At 36.9% G+C, this 21,442-nt stretch overlaps 1 protein-coding gene across 6 annotated transcripts in view; it reads right to left on the reverse strand.

Moving 5' to 3' along the window:
• PSD3 (pleckstrin and Sec7 domain containing 3) overlaps window positions 1-21,442 on the reverse strand; it is a 559,602-nt gene that overhangs the window by 239,294 nt on the left and 298,866 nt on the right. For 5 of the 6 annotated variants that reach the window (XM_053578222.1, XM_053578223.1, XM_053578226.1 and 2 more), the window contains 4 exons: window positions 8,266-8,460; window positions 8,069-8,149; window positions 5,281-5,393; window positions 2,413-2,471 (listed from right to left, as the gene is read on the reverse strand). In XM_053578222.1, the coding sequence (XP_053434197.1) occupies window positions 2,413-2,471; window positions 5,281-5,393; window positions 8,069-8,149; window positions 8,266-8,460 (448 nt within the window). Of the gene's footprint in view, window positions 1-2,412; window positions 2,472-5,280; window positions 5,394-8,068; window positions 8,150-8,265; window positions 8,461-10,238; window positions 10,258-21,442 lie in introns of those variants that run through there. The other variant, XM_053578229.1, reaches the window with a different exon arrangement.

Below are 21,442 nucleotides of genomic sequence, written 5' to 3' on the forward strand. Positions count from 1 at the left end.
AGATAAGAGAAATACATTTTTATAAGGTTAGTTCTCGTGATAGCTACCATATATTCAACAGACTTGTAAGAGCATGTATTGTAAATAAGGATCAAGAAAAGTAATATATAAATAAAGTAATATATAAAATCTAAATAGATAATCCTTAGTATACAGCACAAATTTTTAAAAACAAAGCTACAAATCAACAATGAGCAAAGCTATAATCCTGGAGAAAGATTTCATATTATTTATAATTTTCTCCCTCTTCTATTGTGATTTTGCTGTTAGAACTAATTGTGACTTATCTATGATTGGCACAGCTCAAGGTAATAGTAAAACATTTAGTTATATGAACTGTCGATTCCATCCCAGTTGTCACAAAGAAGTACAATGCTTCCTCTAATCTCTTTATAATCCCTCGAAAGTTGTATAAAAAAAAGGCAAGAGCAAACATCCTAGACCTATGGCTCTGAACCTGTGGGCTACACACACTGGGGTGCCCACAGCTTGCCTGGACATCAAGCATGCTGAGTTACCTGAATAGGAAAGCAATTCTCACACCTTTATTTTCTGCTATATTTCAAATTATGGTGGTTAGCAAAATACATGTTTATTTGAAAGTATTATTAAAGGTGTATTAACTTTTTAAAAAGCTATCTAGGATTTACTAGAAACAAATCCCCCCAATCTGACAACCCACAGAGGTCCTCACACTTTTTTAAACAGGGGGCCAGTTCACTGTCCCTCAGACCATTGGAGGGCCGGACTATAGTTTGAAAAAAAAAAAACAACTATGAACAAATTCCTATGCACATTGCACATATCTTATTTTGAAGTAAAAAAAAAACAAAATGGGAACAAATACAGTCACACCGCCTCATATGGCCCGCGGTAGTTTGAGGACCCCTGCCCCAACTTTTAAATAGGAATTGAAATGTTCCTAGACGCCCCCCTCCGCTGCCATCATTACACATTTTCCACAGTCAACAGATGCACAAATCTCATGTTGATGGGACCTCAAGATATCTGCTGTGAAAAGGATTTCCCAAGCTGGGAATTGCTGGTTTGGGTGAATGCTAAATGTGCATGAGCACACTTATAATTATCTCCTTTGGGTAAAAAGACTAAGACATTGGGGACTGGAAGGGAAAGAAAGGGGCAAAGTACACAGAACAGGAACTGAAGAAAGCAATGGAAACTTGTTTGGTAGCTCACCCAATGGTCATCCCCTTAACAAGCTGAGTGAATGTTAGATTCTGATACTCAGTTTAAGACTCACACTGTGGGAAGCACAGTACTTTCATTTCCACATGATATATGACGGACCTATTACCCAAAAATACTCCCTGAAATTATCTACATTCTTAGTCTGTAGAATCTCCGAACACACCCACACACACACATATATATACACACACATACATATACATAAAAGCTGCTAATTTATTCTCAATTCACCCTATAAAAATTGCTAAAGGAATTCCCAATTGTCTAGTACTTTGAGATACATAAAGACAATGTTCCAATTATGGGTCTGTCACTATTAATTTCCTCTTCACTTTGCTGAGGATAAAAGCCTTTCTCCCCTAATAATCTTATGACCGTGTCTAACTCAATGGTCCCACATGGCTCCATTTGGCCTTTTATAAAGAGGAACACTATAGTTTCAAAAGAAGGGATTATGTGACTAGGAGAACACACATGTAATTAGGTTTTATTTTTGTAATTAGTTTTTTTAATGTAACTTTTTAACTTGCAGCAAATCAAGAGATGATACACTTTTTAATTATACAGAAACCTGATTTTCTCTTCAAAATAAATGGACCTCAGACAATTTTCATACTAATCAAGTTTTGATTGACCTATATTTAACTGAAACAGTCTTATTTTTCTCTAATATGAAGAGTTTAAGTAAATGGTAAACTTCCACTTCAGTGAAAAAGTGAAAGTTCATGTATCATTTTAACTTTAAGTTCATTTTCTATTTTAAGTAAAGATAATTAGGTTATTTTGATATTTCAAGTAGTGAAAGGTGGTCTGAGAAATACATAAAGGCTAAGTTCTTAGATTTGCCACTGTATTTAGTGATAACAAGATAGACATTTTCGGAATTTATATTCTGTTTTATCATTACCTATCAACCTTAATTCCTACCAAGAGAAAATGAAAATAAGTAAAAGCTCTGTACGCCATCTAGTGGACAAAGAAGATACAGAACCCTCATATTTGTGCAAAAGCAACTCCAAGTACCTTCAAATTATGTTCTGTGCTAACATCTAAAATAACAAGTTATTTCGTTTCCCAAAGATTTGTGCTTATCTGCCTGCTGTGGGAACCATGTAGAGAATGAGAAAAAGGGAGGCAGAGAATGAACACATCTGGACACGATGCTTTAGGTTCTGTAAGACAGCATCCCACACCTACACTTACATGGCCATGCAGGTCGGTGTTGAGCAGCATTATTGCACAGGTAAGGCAATGGACTCCGTCTAAAGAAAGAGACAAGAGCAGAAAGCATTAATTCACTATTAACTGTTGGATTCCCCCTTCTTATCATCAAGATAGCACCATCAAGGACCAATGAAAACACGACACTCCTCTAGGCACAATCATACTTCTTTGGGGGACAGAAAAGACTCTGAATAAATTATAGGATGCACAGAGTTGGAACATATTGTTGATAAAGTAAATTGTTCCTACCTGTCTGGAGGAAAATTTGACAGTATACATATAAATCTTTGAAAACAGTGTCCTGTGACACATCTACTTCAAGGGCTTTATAACTAAGGGATCAATTAAGGATCCATACAAAGCACACAGATATACACAGAAATACCACTCACAATAGGAGACCCCCCCAAAACCAATTCTGTTAGGTTGAAGTCATTAAAATGTGGTTCAAATATTCACGTCGAATTAGAAAGATATTTCACAATAATTATATGAGAACCATTATACGCAGTATAATTCTATTCAAATATAAATACATTAAGCAAAATAAACATAATACTAAAAGAGATTATCTCTGGGTCATGAGATTATAATTCTTTGTTATTTTCTCAATTTTCTATAACAATATGAAAATGAAAACAAATTAATGTTATAACTTTTTTACTTTCTGGGAGGAAAGTGGATTAAGAAAGAAGTGAAGTTAAAGAAAACCAAGATTTAAGTTTACTATTGTTTACTGTTTGGTTATTATTTTTATGGCTTAAAATACATAGGCAGAAATAGTTCTTTCTTGCCATTCTTTTTTTGTTTGTCTTTGAGAGATGGGGTCTCACTACGTTGCCCTGGCTGTAGTGCAGTGGCTGGCTATTCATAGGTGTGACGAGAGTAAATTACAGCTTCCCAAGGCTAGGCTCCACTGATCCTCCTACTCAGGCTCCCACGTTGCTGTGACTACAGGCATCTGCCAGTGTTCCCGTTCTTCACAAGCAAGATTTAGGTCGAATGGTTTTGTCTAGGATACTATAAACCAGACCAAAGTAAAATATTGAAGTATTCGATGAAGATTTAAAAATTAAACATTCAGGGGGAAAAGTTGCCCAAGCCAGAAGACAGTTTCCAATTAAATAAATGGCAACACTCTTTCTTTATATGGTAAAAGAAAAAGCATAAAGAATGAAGCTTCCTATTTCCAAACATTAGAATTCGTTGTTCTCCTTATACTTTCCCTACTAATTACAAGTACAGTAGACGATACTTTCAGATACAGTAAAAATCTTATCAATTTTATGTTGAATGTACAGAAAGGCCTAATTACTGATTCACAAATTGAAGACAAGCCTATTTTTGAAAGTATAAGTTTTTTAGCATAGTATGTGATTTCTGTTATCAATGTCTCTAAATAGGTGCTACTACTTACAAATATATTCATTCTAGTTCCATTTAATTATGCTACGTGTCACAAACTCTATACACATTCAAAACACATTCCTGGTTAAGTATTTGTATAACTCAGCGCCCATTCTCACATATGCTTATCAACAACCAATTTCTTACTTTTGGCAGAAATGTCAACATGTTTTTAGATTTGAAGAAGATTCTGGTAAAAACCACCCTCTTCTATCTCTTTCATTCTCTACTGAATGGTGAAGGTGTTAGAGATAGGAAGTAACTTGTCCAGGGCAACACCTGTGGCTCTAAAGAGTAGGGCGGCAGCCCCATATGCCAGAGGTGGTGGGTTCAAACCCAGCCCCGGCCAAAAACTGCAAAAAAAAAAACAAATAATAATAATAATAAAATAAAATAACTGGTCCAAATTGCACCAGTTTACAGATAAAAATATGACCATAGTAATCAGATGATGAATTAACTGTCACTACAGCCTGGAGGACGGAAGGAAGGTAGGTACACCCATTTCAGTAATCCCAGTTAATAATGAAGTCAGGAGATAACGCCTGTTTCTTATACATCTAGTATCAGTGATTTATTCCAGAATTTGTAAGTTTATGAAAGATTTTTCTAATCATTTTTTCTAAGATATGCTTGACTTCAAACTCTTAAAATTTTGTTTCGTTGTGGGAATTGGAAGGGAGGTCATAAGGCAGGCCAACAGTTAAGTAATTTATAATTAAATAGTTTACTATGTAAAAATGGTACAATAAACACACAGTTGATTACAATCATAGGTGCAAGTCAGTGGTCAGTGTTATTATCAAACAAAAGCATCACAGACGTAGCACAACTTCTAGAAAGATCTGTAAATGTTTCCAGAACTAATTACAAAAGCACGCATATATCCACTTTCATCAAGAAGTATACAGGCCCAAAGTATAAGATGAAGAAATAAGAAAAACATAAGTTTTCACTTATGGTTTTTATTTCACATGAAATCTCAGAATGACAAAGCATAAACAATCTAAAGAAAATATACTGTCACACTATGGAACTGAAAATCAGATTAAAAATAAAAAAGTAAAGACTATCATGCTGTTATTAAAGATTATGCTTTTAAAGAATACTTAATGTCATAAGAAAATGAACAAATAATGAAATTAAAAGTAGGAAATAAAAAACTCTAATAATTCCAATGTGACATTAAATATTATATAAACAGACGAGAAGGCAGTAAGTCAAAGTGTTAGATAGTTATATTCAAGTAATTAGTTATATTCAAGTAATATATCAAGTAATTATTTTCAATTAAAAGTTATATTCAAGTAAGTAATGTAATTCAAGTAATATTCAAATTGGATGATTTTTATCTTTTTCTGCATATTTGTAAAATTAACTTTCATGAGAAGGAAAATTATTGTTATGGAAAAGAAATTAAAGAACTTATGTTCAAATTACCTTGTGAAGCAATGGTATCTGGATTGCAATAAAAATATCTATTTGAAAAGTGTATTAAAACTCTCTCTCGTTCTTGAGTTTCTCCCGCAAGAGAAAATGCTTTAAAGAAATACCTAAAAAGGAATTAAGGAGAAAAAAGTAAAATTTTAGAAAATTTAAATCATGCTATGGACAGTTAATTTATATAAACATGATATGAAGATATTATATAGTTATCTTAAAAAAAAATCATTCCCTGGATGGTCATTCACTATAAATATATAATGGTATTTAAATTCTATAAAATATCAATATAAAAGATGACAGGCTGGTAACAGTGGTGGTCAATACATCAAGAAAGCCTTGGAGGTCCAGTGTAGGAGCTCATACCTGTAATCCTAACACTCTGGGAGACCAAGGCGGGTGGACTTCTAGAGCTTAGGAGTTCAAGACCAGCCTGAGCAAGAGCAAGACCCCATCTCTACTACAAATAGAAAAACTAGCCAAGTGTGGTGGGAGAGCCTGAACTCCCAACTACTGAGAAGGTTGAGGCAAGAGGGTCTCTCGAGCCTAAGAGTTTGAGACTGCTGTCATCCTCTACCCAGGATGACAAGCTTTGGAAAGGTACGGGTAATTACCCATTATGATTAAGTATCATGTAGCCAATTTTAAAAGGTCAATAAAAATCCCCAAAACCACTTACGACTCAAGGCACAATCATACACAGACCATGTTTGAAAACTCTACGCAGATCAGTATTCTTTTGTTGTTTTGTTACAAGTTTGTAATCTCCACTAATCCACTCCACTGTCAAAATTACAATTGCAATGTCATGTGCATGGCAGATTTCTGTTAATTTATTTTATTGCTTTTTTATTGTTATATGAGGAAGAAATTGAACAATAAACCCTAGTTTATTCCTTAAATTATGAAATAATTTATATACTAAACTTTCAAAAATCAGAAATATGCCTAGAACCATATACTAATTAAACCAGTCAATGAGAGTACGGTTTATTACAGATCGATCCAGATGACCCTCACTTGTCAACAAAAATGCATTTTCCTAAATATGAGATGGGAAGAAAAACTATCCAAAATATCTTAAGAATTATTACTATACATACTATATATACTATATACATACACACAAAAAACTCTATTTCCATGAAACTTTTGCTTTTTTCCTTATTATAGATTTAGTTTATTAACCTAAATTATATTGATTAAACTTGAATTTTCCATAACTTTAATAAACTGCCTCAGAATGCAAAGCAAAAATGTAGATCTTTTCTCCACCCTTACCTGTTTTTATTAGAAAATTTCTGAGTACCCTTGATATAGGAATGAGCCACAGAACAAATCACTATAGTACATCCTAACCCAAACATTGTCCGTTTACCAAGCCTCGGTTTCCTAACTCGTAGAATTAAAGGGTTACATTATAAGGTCTCAGAACTCTTCTAAGCTCTAACATTTTATAGTCTGTGAGACTGAACACTGACTGGGTTTTATCTTCTGCTGCCGGTAGAAATTGGCAATACAATATAATGTGAAAACGATCACTGTGTTTTAGACATCTTCATTTGAAGATGCCAGCAAAAAGTAAATAATGTTGGGAAACAATTTTGTAGACATATCTTCCACTGGTTATTACATTCATTCTTATTCCACTCAGTTAATTTCAAAGTATCATCTTAAAAGACAATCTGGCTACAGTAAGCAAATGCTTCGGAAAACATTCCATAATTCAACAGTCTATAAACTGGTCCTCTTTAAAAAACTGATCACTCAAAACCCCAATTCACTAGCCCAAAGAACTGAAAGCAGGGTCTCAAATATATTTGTACACCCATGTGAATAGCAGCATTATTCACAACAGCTAAAACATGGAACCAACCCAAGTCTCCATGGATGGAAGAATGGATAAGCAAATGGCGGTATATCCACATAATGGAATATTAGCCTTAAGAAGGAAAAAAAATTCTACAATATGCTACATCATGGATGAACCTTGAGGGCTCTCTAAGTGAAATAATCCAGTCACAAAAAGGCACATATTATGATTCCATGTACATGAGGCACTAGGAATAGTCAAGATCACTGAAATCAAAAGCGGAATGGTTGTTGCCAGGGGCTGGGTGAAAAGGGGAAGGGGAAATTGCTGTTTAATGAGCAAAGAGTTTCAGTTCTATAAGATGAAGAGTTACGGAGATGGGTGGTGGTGGTGGTGGTAGTGGTTGCACAACATTCTGAATATATTTAATGCCACTGTATACTTCAAGATGGCTGAGATGGTAAATTTTATGTTATACATATGTTACCACAATAAAAAAAAAATGGAAAAACAGAAAAACTCCCACAGATTCCATTTTGTTCTCCAGCTTTGCTTTGCAACCATTCTTTACTATGCCATCTGGACTTGGGCTTACTATTAGAGGCAGATTATTCGTTCCTGTGTGATTTCGCACAAACAATAATTTTTTTATTCTCTTCTATGTTTAACATCGATAATATAATTTGAACTAAGTTCACAAAGTACAGGTCACGCATCCCAAATCCAAAAATTTGAAATTCCAAATGTTCCAAAATCTAAAACTTTTTAAAAGAAAATGCTCATTGCAACATTTCAGATTTCACATATTTAGATTTGGAAATTCCAAATCCAAAACATTTCTGGTTCTAAACATTTCACATAAGGCACATTCAACTTTTAACTTTCAAAAAAAAATTTAGCTACAGCGCAGTACTTTCTCCAAAAATTAATCATTTGGAGGCAACGAAGAGTAGAAGAAACGTTTAATCATACCTGAGAGACTGATCCAGCGTCATTCCCGTAAAATCAAAAAACTTCAGATATTCTTCTGCAACTAGTTTGCTAAATTCATTGCTGTAAATAAGAAAATAGAATAGCCTTGGTTATTGACATGGACAACAGTGAAATAAACAAAAAACACCCATACAAAATAAAATAAAACTCAGACAACAGTCTTGGGTCAGACATACTTCTTGCCTAGGTGTTTTGCGACATCCGATCTTTTGAATCTGTCTAGTTGATAAAGGCGTTTGGCCAACCTTTTGGCTGCGTCCACGTTGCTGCTGGTACCGTTACTGAGACTTTCTGAGGTCTCCTTTTCCACCATTTCAGTGCTCCCCATTTCACAATGAGCCTCCAGCTGAGTTGTTTTCACCCCAGCATTGCTATGAGAGTTCATAAAAAAGGAAAACACAATAATAGAAGAGATTTTTCTTATATGGCCAAAAGGAAATGTCTGATGAAATTATCATGATATTGTCTGGCCAAATACATGAAAACTTTTCGTTGAAACATTCATAAAAATTATTTGCAGCTAGTAAATTTCAAAGGACTAAGAAAATAATTGCCCAAACCCTAGACAAGTAGTTTTCAAACATTTTGGTCTCAGATCTTTACATTTTTTGAAGTATTAAAGACTTCACAGAGCTATTGTTTATGTGGCTTATATCTTTTGATGCTTACCCTATTATTTATTAAAACAGACAAAATTAAATATTTATAAATTCATTTAATAAATCCGTATCATATAATTTAAATACTATATTTTCTTAAATATAACTGTATTTTCCCAAACAACAAAATTTAGCAAGACAAGCAACAGTGTTTTATAGTTTTTACAAACTTCTTTAATGGCTGACTTAACAGTAGATGCTGGACTCTCAGAGCCACTTCTATATTCAATATTGCTGTGGGTGAAGTATATTAAGAAAATCTGGCCTCTGGCAGTGCCTGTGGCTCAAAGGAGTAGGGCGCCATAACCAGAGGTGGCAGGTTCAAACCTGGCCCTGGCCAAAAACTGCCAAAAAAAAAAAAAAAAATCTTGCCTCACACAGATATTTAACAGATATTTCTGGATAATTATAAATATTCTTTTTTAGTACAACACCTTGTTAAGACAAGTGGTAGTTTTTAAAAAATTTACAACGTAGAATCTAAATTCAGGTCAGTGAACTTCTGTACTCTTACATTAAGATCTAATACTTCGACTATATTTCACTTGTGCTTGATTTCCTAACATTTTGTAACACGGGTCCTTTGCAAAATATTTTCTGACATGTTTCATTGTATAGTATTAAAAAACCACCTTAATTATGTCAGTACCAGTATCTTCAGAAAAGTAAGTATTAGGAAGCTGTCAAACATTTGGTGCCAGACATGAGCTTTCCAAAATTCTAATTCTTGGCCAAAAGTAACTTTAATCCTTGGCTATAAACACTGTCAGTTTTCTCTAAAGCAACAGGCTTATTCTAGTCATTCTTTTTTTTTTTTTTTTTTTTTAATTAAATCACAGCTGTGTACATTAATGCAATCATGGGGTACCATGTGCTGGTTTTATATACAATTTGAAATATTTTCATCACACTGGTTAACATAGCCCTCCTGGTATTTTCTTAGTTATTGTGTTTACAATGTAAATGTACAGTAAGTTTCACATGTACCCTTGTAAGATGCACCGCAGGTGTGATCCCACCTATCACCCTCCTTCCGCCCATCTTTCCCTCTGCCCTCCCCTCCCTTTCACCATATTATTTTAGCCATTCTTAAGAAAATGCTTGCCATTCACCATAGTTTGTCAGTCATTTTTGGAAGGAAACAATGACCTTTTTGAAAAAAGTGACTAGCTTATAAGCCCCAACCCAAATCACATGAATATGCTTTTCCAGGAATGAGCCATTATTACCATGTCGTCACACATGAAACTCGAGTATTGAGATGTAATAAAATGAGTCTGTACTGGTTTCATAAAGGACACTTTTAAGTGAAATTGTTCTTCATTTTTTCCCTTTGAGCAAGGCAGTGGAGAGGAGAGTGACATCTAGATCAGCTTGGTGCCACTGCCTGGACTTCTGTGAAGGCCCCTTCTATTGATTTCATACTACACAGTACCAACAGGGAGAAAGAGAAAATAATGTTATAGTAATTAGTAGGAAATAACTCTGACCTTGCACACCTACTGCAGGGAGGAAGCCTCACGGGCCACACTTTGAGAACCTCTGCTCTAGACAGGAATCACAAACTACTCCCTCAGCCAGCTCTGGAGCATCACAACCTCATGCATTTGTAACACTAAAACCAACAAGGAGAAATTAATTTCCAAATCTTTTTAACTTTGTAACAAAAAGACATGCTCATGATAAAATACTGGGCGGAAAAGGTCTTTTGATAGATGGACAGAACCTTCTCTAAAGAAGACAGATGAATGGCCAGCAAACATATGAAAAAATGCTCATCATCCCTTATTATTAGAGAAATCAAAACCAAATCAAAACCACCCTGAGATATCATCTAACCCCAGCGAGAATGGCCTATATCACAAAATCTCAAAACTGCAGATGCTGGAGCAGATGTGGAGAGAAAGGAACACTTTTACACTGCTGGTGGGACTGCAAACTAGTACAACCTTTTGGGGAGGAAGTAAGGAGAAACCTCAAAGAGCTCAACCTAGACCTCCCGTTTGATTCTGCAATCCCATTACTAGGAATCTATTCAGAAGGAAAAAAAACCTTTTATTATAAAGACACTTGTATTAGACTGCTTATCGCAGCTCAATTTACAATTGCTAAAATCTGGAAACAGCCTAAAGGCCCCTCAATCCAGGAATGGATTGGCAAGCTGTGGTATATGTATACCATGGAATACTATTCAGCCATTAAAAAAATGGAGATTTTGCAGCATTTGTATTAACCTGGATATTAATGTGTTCTGGAGGTGGAACACATTATTCTGAGTGAAGCATCTCAGGAATGGAGAAGCATGAATCCTATGTATTCAACTTTGATATGAGGACAATTAATGACATGGTGAGGGGTGGAGGAAGGGGAGAGCAGACAGAGAGAGAAGGAAGGAGTGGGTAAGGGAAAGGAAAAGAAGAAAAAAAAGAAAATAGTGACTAAATCTCACATAAATTGGATTTTGACCAAAGTACATTATTTGAACAATACTTTTTAATTCAACTTGTTAATATGTTGTTTAGGATAGTGCATCCTCATTTATAAGTGAAATATGTTTGTCATTTCCCTTTATAATAATTTTTTTTTTCCAAATGTAATATCAGGTATATCTAGATGAAGAAGAAGGATTTTGAAGTAGTTCTTTTTCTATTCTCTGTAAGATTTGGTATGATCGTTTGTTGAAATTATCTTCTATTTTTATTTATAAATATTAGTTGTCTATTTTTTGAGACTTTGGAAAAAAAAAAGTTAACTGATGACTCTATACTGAACCTCAGAGTCAAAGCATTCTATGATAGACATACTTTTATCTGATAATGTGAATGTCACTTTTTTTGCATTATTATTGCTCAATATTTCATTGCAGCAATCATCTGATTTCTTTTCCGAATGTATTTATCTTCGTTCGTTCTTTACAAGGTTTTTGTTTCTAGTCCTTATCTTAAACATTGTTATTGTTATTAAATTTTAAGCCTCTTTCATTTTGTGAAGGCAAAAAGTGGAAACTGAATAAACACATGTACATATATAGAGAAAATTAAAAAAAAAAAAAAAAAGCCTTCTGATAAACACTCCCAGCCACAGACTCTCAACCAGGGGTGCCAGAATTTTTCTATAATGAACCAAATGGTAACTATTTGGGGCTTTCAGACCACATAAGGTCCCTGTCACACATGCTGCTTTGTTGTTGTTTTGTTACAATCTTGAGAATCATAAAAGCCATTCCCGGTTGGGCTGAAGTAGGCCTGTGCCCGGGATACTCTATCCCATAGTCTTAACCATGGCCTGCATCACAAGTAGAGTAACCATTTATTATTCAAAGTAAGTCTCTGAAGAGGGAACAGGAATGACAAAAATCATTAAATATGCAATTAAAATTGTTACAAAGTAAAAAAAGTAATCATTAAATATGTAGTTTAAGTTGTTACAAAGAAAGTATTATCGATAAAAAAATAGTGCTGCTAATGGGTACATAATTTCTTCTGAGGATGATGAGAAAATTATTAAGATAGTAGTGAGGGCTAAGCAATTTTATACTTTAAAAAGATAAATGTTATAGTATTTTAGTTATAACGCAAATGGTTATAGTTTTGAAAATCTGAACCTAAGAAAATGCTATATACTTACACCTTGCAATAGATGACCAAAAACACGGTAGCAAGAAAGAATACAGTTTTTTAAGCAGAATTTAAAGAACTGCTTAGCCTCTATCTTGTCACTTATTCTACTTCAAAATTTCCCATTTCCCATTGATTCCCCCAAGTGGTGTCCTGGCGGCATCAGTGTCCCTCTGCATGCTGCTGGGGCCACTGCACAACCACTGTTCAGGTAGCTGCCAGGCCCCATCCTTCCCCAGCTGCCACCAGGCTTGAAGAAGTTAACTGTTCCTAGCAACTCCTCTCTGAGCCAAGCACATTTAATGGGTAAGTACCCCCCAACTGTCCTGGAAAGGAAGCTATCACAGTAGGGAAAAGAGAGAAGTTATCCCAGATTATCTCTAGATTCAACTACATCCAAGTATCAATTCACGCATTCTGGGATGACACCATGGAAGAAGCCGACAGTCCCAAGTGGAGGCCTACGAAACCCAGGTTGGCTTATTTTACTACAACTGTTAATGATAATACTTCATTTTTGAAAAGTCTAAATCAAACACTAAACCATAGTCCACACCAATGCCAGAACACGTGTAGGTAGAACTGACTCAGGCAAACCAGGATGGATAGTAACTCTCAAACAAAAAGCCACTTTCAGTGATTTTCCAAAAGCAAATACCCACCAATTAAAATAAATTGCTTCATTATGATAAAATTTTCAGGAAAATGCATTTACAATGCATTATTTTTGCATGCTAAACCTTCCCTTGGTGGAGTTAACAATAATAGTTAGCTCTGTGAAGTTCATACTATCAGAAACTGGGTGTTTATTTAATTATTATCGATAGCATACTCACAGTCGGAAAACTCAGAAATGTCTTTTAGGTAATTCATAATTACTTTGTTTTCCCACATAAGTAATAGAAATATAAAATATTTACTCCAAGAATAGTTGCAATCAAGTAATTTTTATTAATTACAAAAAATAAAATCTGTAGTTGCAATCAAGTAATTTTTCTAATTACAAAAAATAAAATCTGTAGTTGCAATCAAGTAATTTTTTTAATTACAAAAAATAAAATCTGTGGAGCTTGTTTCCATGCATTCTTTTCTGCCATATAATTATTATATAATAAAAACAAATGTCAAAGTAAAGATTTTTTCTCAATTAAACTGCTCCTTATTGCTTACTGCTCAGGGCAAATTCATGGCATTTATTTAATCATTCTGTGCAAACAGTCTAATTATACCATATACAGTATTAGCTCAATTTTGTTCAAATACCAGAGGCGTATCCTAACGAGCACATATTTAAAAATTTTACCACTCAAACTATTTCTATTTCCCATGTTTCTCATTGTACATATTTGCCTCTTCCTCCAACCATCTCACCTAGTCCAGGTGATTTACCTAAATTTCCTCACATTTACCAGGATGTGCATCAGATTTCTCTGGATCTTCTTTAAAAAAAAAAAAAAAAAAAAAAAAACTTCAGTGGGGCAGTGCCTGTGGCTCAAAGGAGTAGGGCGCTGGCCCCATATACCGAAGTTGGCAGGTTCAAACCCAGCTCTGGCCAAAAACTGCAAAAAAAAAATTTAGTAAATGGAGAAAATAAGGAATAAAGTGAGGATAAATGCCTCCACTCCTGACAATTTCATTCTGTCCCACTTTAAAACTTACGAGATTACTTGAACAAGAGCAGAAACCACTGGTTTTAAATCCAAAAGTGTGCCAGTATGAGAGCAATGCAAACTCACCAGCAACAACACAAACAGCAGGAAGAGCCCATCGCCACCCCTAGGGCCATACTCCCTCTCCTAAGACCCCCATCAAGATCCCTGGCCCACAGGGCCTGCCAATGTGAGCGACCTTCCAAGGACTTGGCTGCCTGTGAGGTCACATTACTATGACCTCACATTCTCAGAATGTCTATTGTTGGGGTGTCTGTCACGTTTTTACAGCCCCAATAAAAAGAAGAGCCAGAACACAAGGGCCACTGTCTATTAGGGGCATTAAAAAACAATGCAGCCAGCCTCACTCACACTTGAGAAAGCAGATCCCTCTCAGAGCAGATGACACCCCATTTTGTTTCACTGGATACCCAAGACATTGTCCCTTTAGTCTGATGAGTATCACATACTAATAATCTGCAGATTTTCCCCCTTCTTTTCTATTGTTCAACTTTATTGCCTATTTGTCTTTTCTTTTTCTTTTTAAAAACCAGGGTCTCAACTCTGTCACCACACTGAAATGTAAGCACTGTAATCAAAGTTCACTAGAACTTTGAACTGGGCTCCAGGGATCCTCCCGCCTCAGCCTCCTGAGTCGCTGGTACTATAGGTGTATGCCGCCATGCTGGGCTTATTTTTATTTTTTGTAGAGATGAGGTCTTGCTGTGTTGTTGAGGCTGACCTTGAACTCCTAGCCTTAAGTGATCCTCCCGCCTTGGCCTCCCATAGTGCTGAAATTAAAGGAGTGAGCCACTGTGTCTGGCCTGCCCTACTTTTCTTTTTTTTGTTGTTGTTGCATCTTTATTGATCTATAATTCATATACCAGGAAAAGTGTACAATTCAATTTTTTTTTTTTTGTACATTCACGGAGTTTTGCAGTGAGCACCACAGTTTTAGAACATTTTATTACCATAAAAATAAACCTCATCAAATAACTTTACAATCTGGCAAAGTAAAAATCACTACCAGTCACCTAAATGTAAAAAGGACTTTCCAGAAGGTTCTCCCTGTGTTCTACAAAATGCTTTCCTGGAGCCTGTATTTCACACCTCCAAGTAAACATGGTAACATTCTGAAGAGCCCACTAAATCTTATTACCAGGCATTCTCATAATCATTTTATCACACCAAGATTACCAGATTTTCCAAATCAAAATAATAGCACTCCAGCAAAATCTGAATTTCAAATAAAAAAAAATAGTGTTTAGTGTAAGTCTGTCTCAAATATTGTAGAGGGCTTACTTATCCTAAAAAATATTATTTATCTAAAATCAAATTTAACTGGGCATCTTATAATTTTATCAGCCAACCTTATTTCTTGAAATGCTTTTTCTAAGCTCTATTTAAGAATTCAATTCCATCAATGGACACCCTATTTCACAATCAGATTCCTTCTGGGTTGTGACTTGCTTCTGTGATTTATTTTGTATTTGTACTATTTTTTTTTAACAGTTTTATCAAGACTTTCAACTGCTTATGCTATACTAATTCTTTTCTAATGTCCTCTAAATACAAAAGGGCAAATGTCTTTTTCTCTGTATTTTTCCTTTCTTCCTGATCTGCATTCTGCCACCACAAATGTGATAATACAGCTACTTCGCAAAAATCCTACACCAGATAAAAATCCATCCTTGTGGCATGTGACAAAGGCCCTTCACAAGCAGACCCCATTTCTCTTTCACACTCGACCCCTCATTTCCCTCATGCTTGGGGTAACATACCTTTTACACATGTTGTTCCCTTTGGTGCTGTCATCACTCCCACACCCACCATGCCAAATTCTGCCAACTCTGATGCACCCCCCAGAACCCCACTGAAATCACAGCTTTCCTAAGAATCATACTCCAACCCTCCCTTTCACATTCTCAGAACACTTAACATAGACCTTTATCATGGCACTGCCTTTTAAAAATCCCATCTGTCACCTTACTATCTTGACTTCCACTTAGTATCTATATCACAAGAGATCACAAGGCATACGTACCTCAATAGCCCTCTGTTAACAAAAATGCAAGAGCAGAGCCATCCACTACTTTTCATACTGTGCTATCAAGAACGGCACGTGGTGTTGACTTTCTAATTCATTATGGCTAACCCTGGAAAGTTCTGGATAAACTGAAATCAGCAAAGCACAGCAGATACAGTCTCTTATTTCATATTTACTTGGAATTTTTAAAATTCTTTAAATTTTTATGTAATTGTGGCAATAAAACTAGGGCCCCAAAATAAATCAGGCTGAGATGTCAATGGTCCCTCCCTATCCTATAAAGTAAACACTGAGGGTTATGCACAGAAAACAATTAATAGTCACCAAGTCAAATTTTATTTATAAACTAGGTAAAGGGAAGTCATAAGAATCCTGGACCGTGGGAAGAAATGACTTTAGTTGCAAGTGGAATAAAAGGCGGCCTGGAGGAAGCAATATGTCCCCTTTGTCATCCTTCAGGATGAAGACACTGGAACAGAGGCCTGGAGCCAACAGATGAGAGAGCTGGTGTAAGTGCCCAGCTGTCAAGGCTGGCGTGAAAGTCAGTCGAGAAGGGTAAAGTACAAAGTAAGCAAGATGCATGTAAAAACCTAAAGCATGAAGGGCCTCTGAGAAGGGAAAGGGAATCTGGATGGCATCCTTATCCAGAGCATTTAATTCACAGGCATTGCAGAGATAGTAGATAATCTAATCCCAAAGGAAATGTAAATGTGAAATTATTCCGAGTAGTCCCAGCACCCGCAGTGGTGCCATTCACCCAGAAGCATCTAATACTGGTTAAATGTACTCTGTGACAGTCATTGGGCTAAGTGCTCTGTAGGGATTGTCTCATCAATTCTCAACAGTCATGTGAAATGAGCAGTAACATAACCCATTTTATAGAGGGGGAAACTGAGGCAAGAAGCTGGCCACAGACAGTGGGACTCTAGGACCGAGTCTTTTATGTGTTCTACAATTACGCATTTTGGTCCTGCTAGTCAGCTCTGGTATGCACGTCTTTCTTGACTCATAAGAATTTATTTGAATTCCACAATGTGCCAGGCAATGTTTTAGGTCCTTATGATACCTCAGTAAACAAGGTACTTTTTAGCCTCCCTAGCCGGTGGGGAATTAAAGTGAGTGAAAGAGGTCTCAGGCTTGAATCCACTTAATACCCAGTGGGGAAGCTAAAAAGAAGGAATAAACATTATAAATGAGTACATTTTTGGCTAGAAGGAGATATTTGCCATAGAAAAATAAAATAGGACAAAGATAGTAATCTCAATTTGGGGCTAAGGGGGGATATATTTTTATACGTTGTGATCACAGGGAGGGCAACATTGGAGGAGGAGGGGTCAGCTATGCAAATACAGCAGGACCTCCACAGTTGATCAGCTCCCTCCACTGACCCCCTCCTTAAGTTGACCCATTTTTTACAGACCAGACATGCACCACATGTACTCAATGGATGCTCCTTATTTTGACCACCTCCATATTTTGACCAGTTTGTTACAGTCCTTCAGGTGGTCAGCTTACAGAGGTTCTACTGTATTTCAAAAGAACAGCATTCCAGGCAGAGAGAAGGCCCAGAGCCTTGAGCATGTGGGTCCAGATGTGTGAGAAGGTGCCATGAAGATTAAGTGAGAAGATCCATGTAAAATGCTTAGTTCAGCCTCTGCAACGGAGTAAACAATCAATGTCAACTGCCTTGATGTCAATGTCAACAGCATTGTTAAGGTTAATTCATGCTTGACTTTTATAAGAACGATGACCCAAAGAACCTATTTTCAACATTTACACAGAATACTTTCTCTACAAGGAAGGGCATCTTATGATCCAGGGGCATTTTTAAGGAAAACAAAACTTACGTATTAGACCTCCTTACAGCTATTTCTTTGTTTAGCACAAGCCAAAATTCAGTCTTTACCAATGAAGTATTTAAACAAGTGTCACCTACAGGTTCTGCCCCCCATGAGATCTTCCAACCCGGACTTGTGGTACTCAGTCCTGCACGCACTGTCCTGGAGGAAGGCACCCGTGTGCGAGTGTGTGGAGACCGGCCAAACTCAGCCAAGGGGCGAGTCTGCATTTTTCTCTGAGGTACAGATTTCCAGTCACTAACCGGACTTTTCACCTTTTAGGGACTCATACTTCTCTGGGGCATGGCACGGATGGTACAGGTTTTCATTTATTGTTTCTGAGTTTATGCTGTTTTTCACACCCACCCCCCAATACTAAGTTGTAGCTCATGGGCCGAGTCTCCCATGAGCACAAATATCTGCAGTGTTATCAAGTCAATTTTAATGATCTCATATCGCAATAATTTGAGGTGCATAATATGCAAAGTAATTATTAATAGATGTCCAGCTTAATAAATGAGCAATAGTGCAAAAACATTTATATGTTCATTATTCGTATAGAGGCTTCGTTGTACAAAGTGGGATCAGTGAACTCCAATTCCATGAGATAAGAAGTGAATCGTATGACTAACTCATTTTTCTGGAATGCTCTTCAGATCTCACTGGGCATGCTCTTCCATCTACATTTTTGCCAGATGGAATTAGTAGTAGTATAAATTCACTGGGCATCAGAAGCTGGGCAGCAAAAGAAGAGAGGAAGCACCTGCCACCTGGCAGAAATTGGGGGAACGCACAAGTTTTGTCTAACTTAACTGGCTATGGATACTCCACAAAGCAGACAATTACATGCATAATGACTGTGATTTTAACACTGTAAATAGTTTGTTACATAATATTCTCTTCAGAGCTGGTGGACCTACACCACATACCCTAGGGATCCCTGGTTCCTGTTTAGCTAGCTGCACCTACAGCCAGTTGGGATAGCCCTCCTCCACCTTTCACGAAGAGGGAGACAACAGCTGAGCACCACGGCGCAGTGGTTAGAGTGCTGACCTTGCTTACCAGGGGCCACAGTTCGAGACTCACCTGGGCCTGATTAAAAAAGAAAAGGGAGACAATAAACCAAGTGAAATCCTTCCTTCTGCCCTTCCAGAAATACATGCTGAATATCTGTTGACTCACACACGGTTCTAGGTAAATATTAGGCAGCCAAAAAAGCATCAACAGACAAAAAAGTCTTTGCTCTCACAGAGCTGACATTCAGACAGATGTAAGTGCCTTGTAGACAGAGTTCAGTAGGGACAGTAGGAGTCGTTAGTTTAGTCAAGGCACTGAGAAGGTGACGTTTAAGTAGAAAAATGAAGGAAGTGAGGCTATGGGCCTGCAAGGCATCTTCGGAAAGAGCATTTCAAACCAATGTAAAAGCCTGGGTAGGACAGTGTTTCGCAAATTCAAGGAACATTACAGAGAAGCCTCTACAAGGGGAGAGAAGTAAGTGAGGGTTAGAAAGTGAGTTAAAGAGGTCTCAGGCTTGAATCCACTTACAATTCTATGGTAGCCACTCAGAAGCTTCAAAACAACCGCCAATTCTCAAACATCCATGGTTAGAAAAGGTAGAACAATTCATAAAAGGTTGTGGGTTCATACATATATGTCTATCTTTGCCAGGCCTTGGCATCCGAAGTTAGCAGGCAGTTTTCCAGTTCCTCCTGTACTTGTTCAGAACCTCTTCATGACCCTCCCCACCTCCGCTAAGGGCCCAGATTCCATCACTCGTCCTGTGTCACAAGGATCCCTGGCATACTTTTCCCAACACTGCTCCTGAGGCTGGTCTGCGACTTTTTTTAAGGCTGAATCCTTATCTTAATGACATTTCTATCACAGTGCCTAGGACAACAGCTGGGATTTAACAGGTGTGCAATAAAAGTGACCTCAATCAAACCGCAAGATCCTTAAAGGAAAAGTCAAATGATGATGTGCTAATTCAACTTGAACTTGAGTGGAAAACGTACGAAAATAATCAAAATGCTTCCACTCCTGAATCTCTATGAAAAGCTGAAAGTTTCAGCTGAGTTTTACTGTAAGCTTTTTCCTCATAATGGAATCTAGAAATTCTGACTAGTGGAAAACACTTGCAATGAGTGGTCCCCTAGAAGTTTCCCCCCAAGTTTTAGATTTCCTAAAGGTTTTTTTCTTTAAGGTTACTTCTTATTATTATTACAAAGTAGGGAGCAAATGTGAAAAAGTGACAACAAAAAAAGTAGACATAATACAGGGGTCCAGGAGAGTAGAAAATATTAATTCTTAACATGTAAATTTAGAAAAGTAAAACCATGTTTATCAAATAAAAAGATGATATACATTAGCCTTTAGAAAAAGCAGCTTGCCGGTTTCTAAGCTTTCTATGTTTCTGGGCATTACTTTTAAACCAGTTTCTTTGTCTCTTCCTTGTGTATATTTCTAAAAGAGTTACCACATTTTAGAAAGTATGTATCATCTTAGTTTGCCCTTCGATTTTATATTGCCACCTCCCAAAATCAAAATAACTGCAATGGGAGGAGCCCTGTGTTCTTTCGTGAAAATGAGACATTATCTGCTATCTGTTTTCAAGTATTCTGGCATTTGAAAATTGAAGTTATGGGATTTTGAAGGGAAAGACTGTAGAGACATGAACTAAAACAGATTCAGGTTTTGGACACAAGACAGGTCAATCCGCTCTCCAAATCAGCTGAGAACTAAAGTCAATGACCTTGCCTCAAAGAGGGACACTGGAAGGTCTTTAAAAGAAGATGGGAAGGAGAAACGTGGCACTTTCTGGCTTTTAAAAATGTGACACGCCCTTTACATTCAACATCTCATTTTAATGACAATCAGAACCTCCCAGTACAGTTTCTTCAGTCTAATTTCTCTGGGTGAGTTTGAAAGGGCATCCTTCTGCACAGACGAATTACAAAAAGGCATGTCCTGCCAGGGCTAACAGTTGAACAAGTAGAACTCAGGGCACCTGTCTATTCCTTACAGACTACAACCCTCAGTGACCCTTGAGGAGGTTCAGAGAAATTCTGGAGTGATGAGGACAATCACCGCTCTCTAGGCTGTAGGGTCAAGAGAGCAAACCACAGAAGTTCAAGCAATTGACCATCTAATAATTCAGAGTTCACTTGAAAACAACTGATACCCAGAGACAGAACTCCTGACCCCAAAGTCAACACTTTTTGTCCCCAGCACCTCTGTGTAGAGCAGCAATGACAACCGAGTAACTATGGACCAAGCCGCCTTCCCAGAGGGCAGGCACAGGCTTTACTTGGGCAAGTATTTCTCAAGCAAACTAAAATGACACTGAGGGTCAGGGCAGGGGAAAGAGAACTCCTTCCGGAGCCCCAGAAAACCAGTGAAAGTGAGGATAGAGTGAGAGGCAGGGCAAACCAGCTTGAAGTTCCAAAGGGCATCCTTCAGATTCAGAACATGACCTGTCTACAAAGGGGGCAGGGGGATGAGACCTGAAGGAGCCAGAGATGCTACACAAGAGAAACAAAATTCCTC

Source organism: Nycticebus coucang, chromosome 24, assembly GCF_027406575.1.
Source record: "Nycticebus coucang isolate mNycCou1 chromosome 24, mNycCou1.pri, whole genome shotgun sequence".
Classification (NCBI taxonomy): domain Eukaryota; kingdom Metazoa; phylum Chordata; class Mammalia; order Primates; family Lorisidae; genus Nycticebus; species Nycticebus coucang.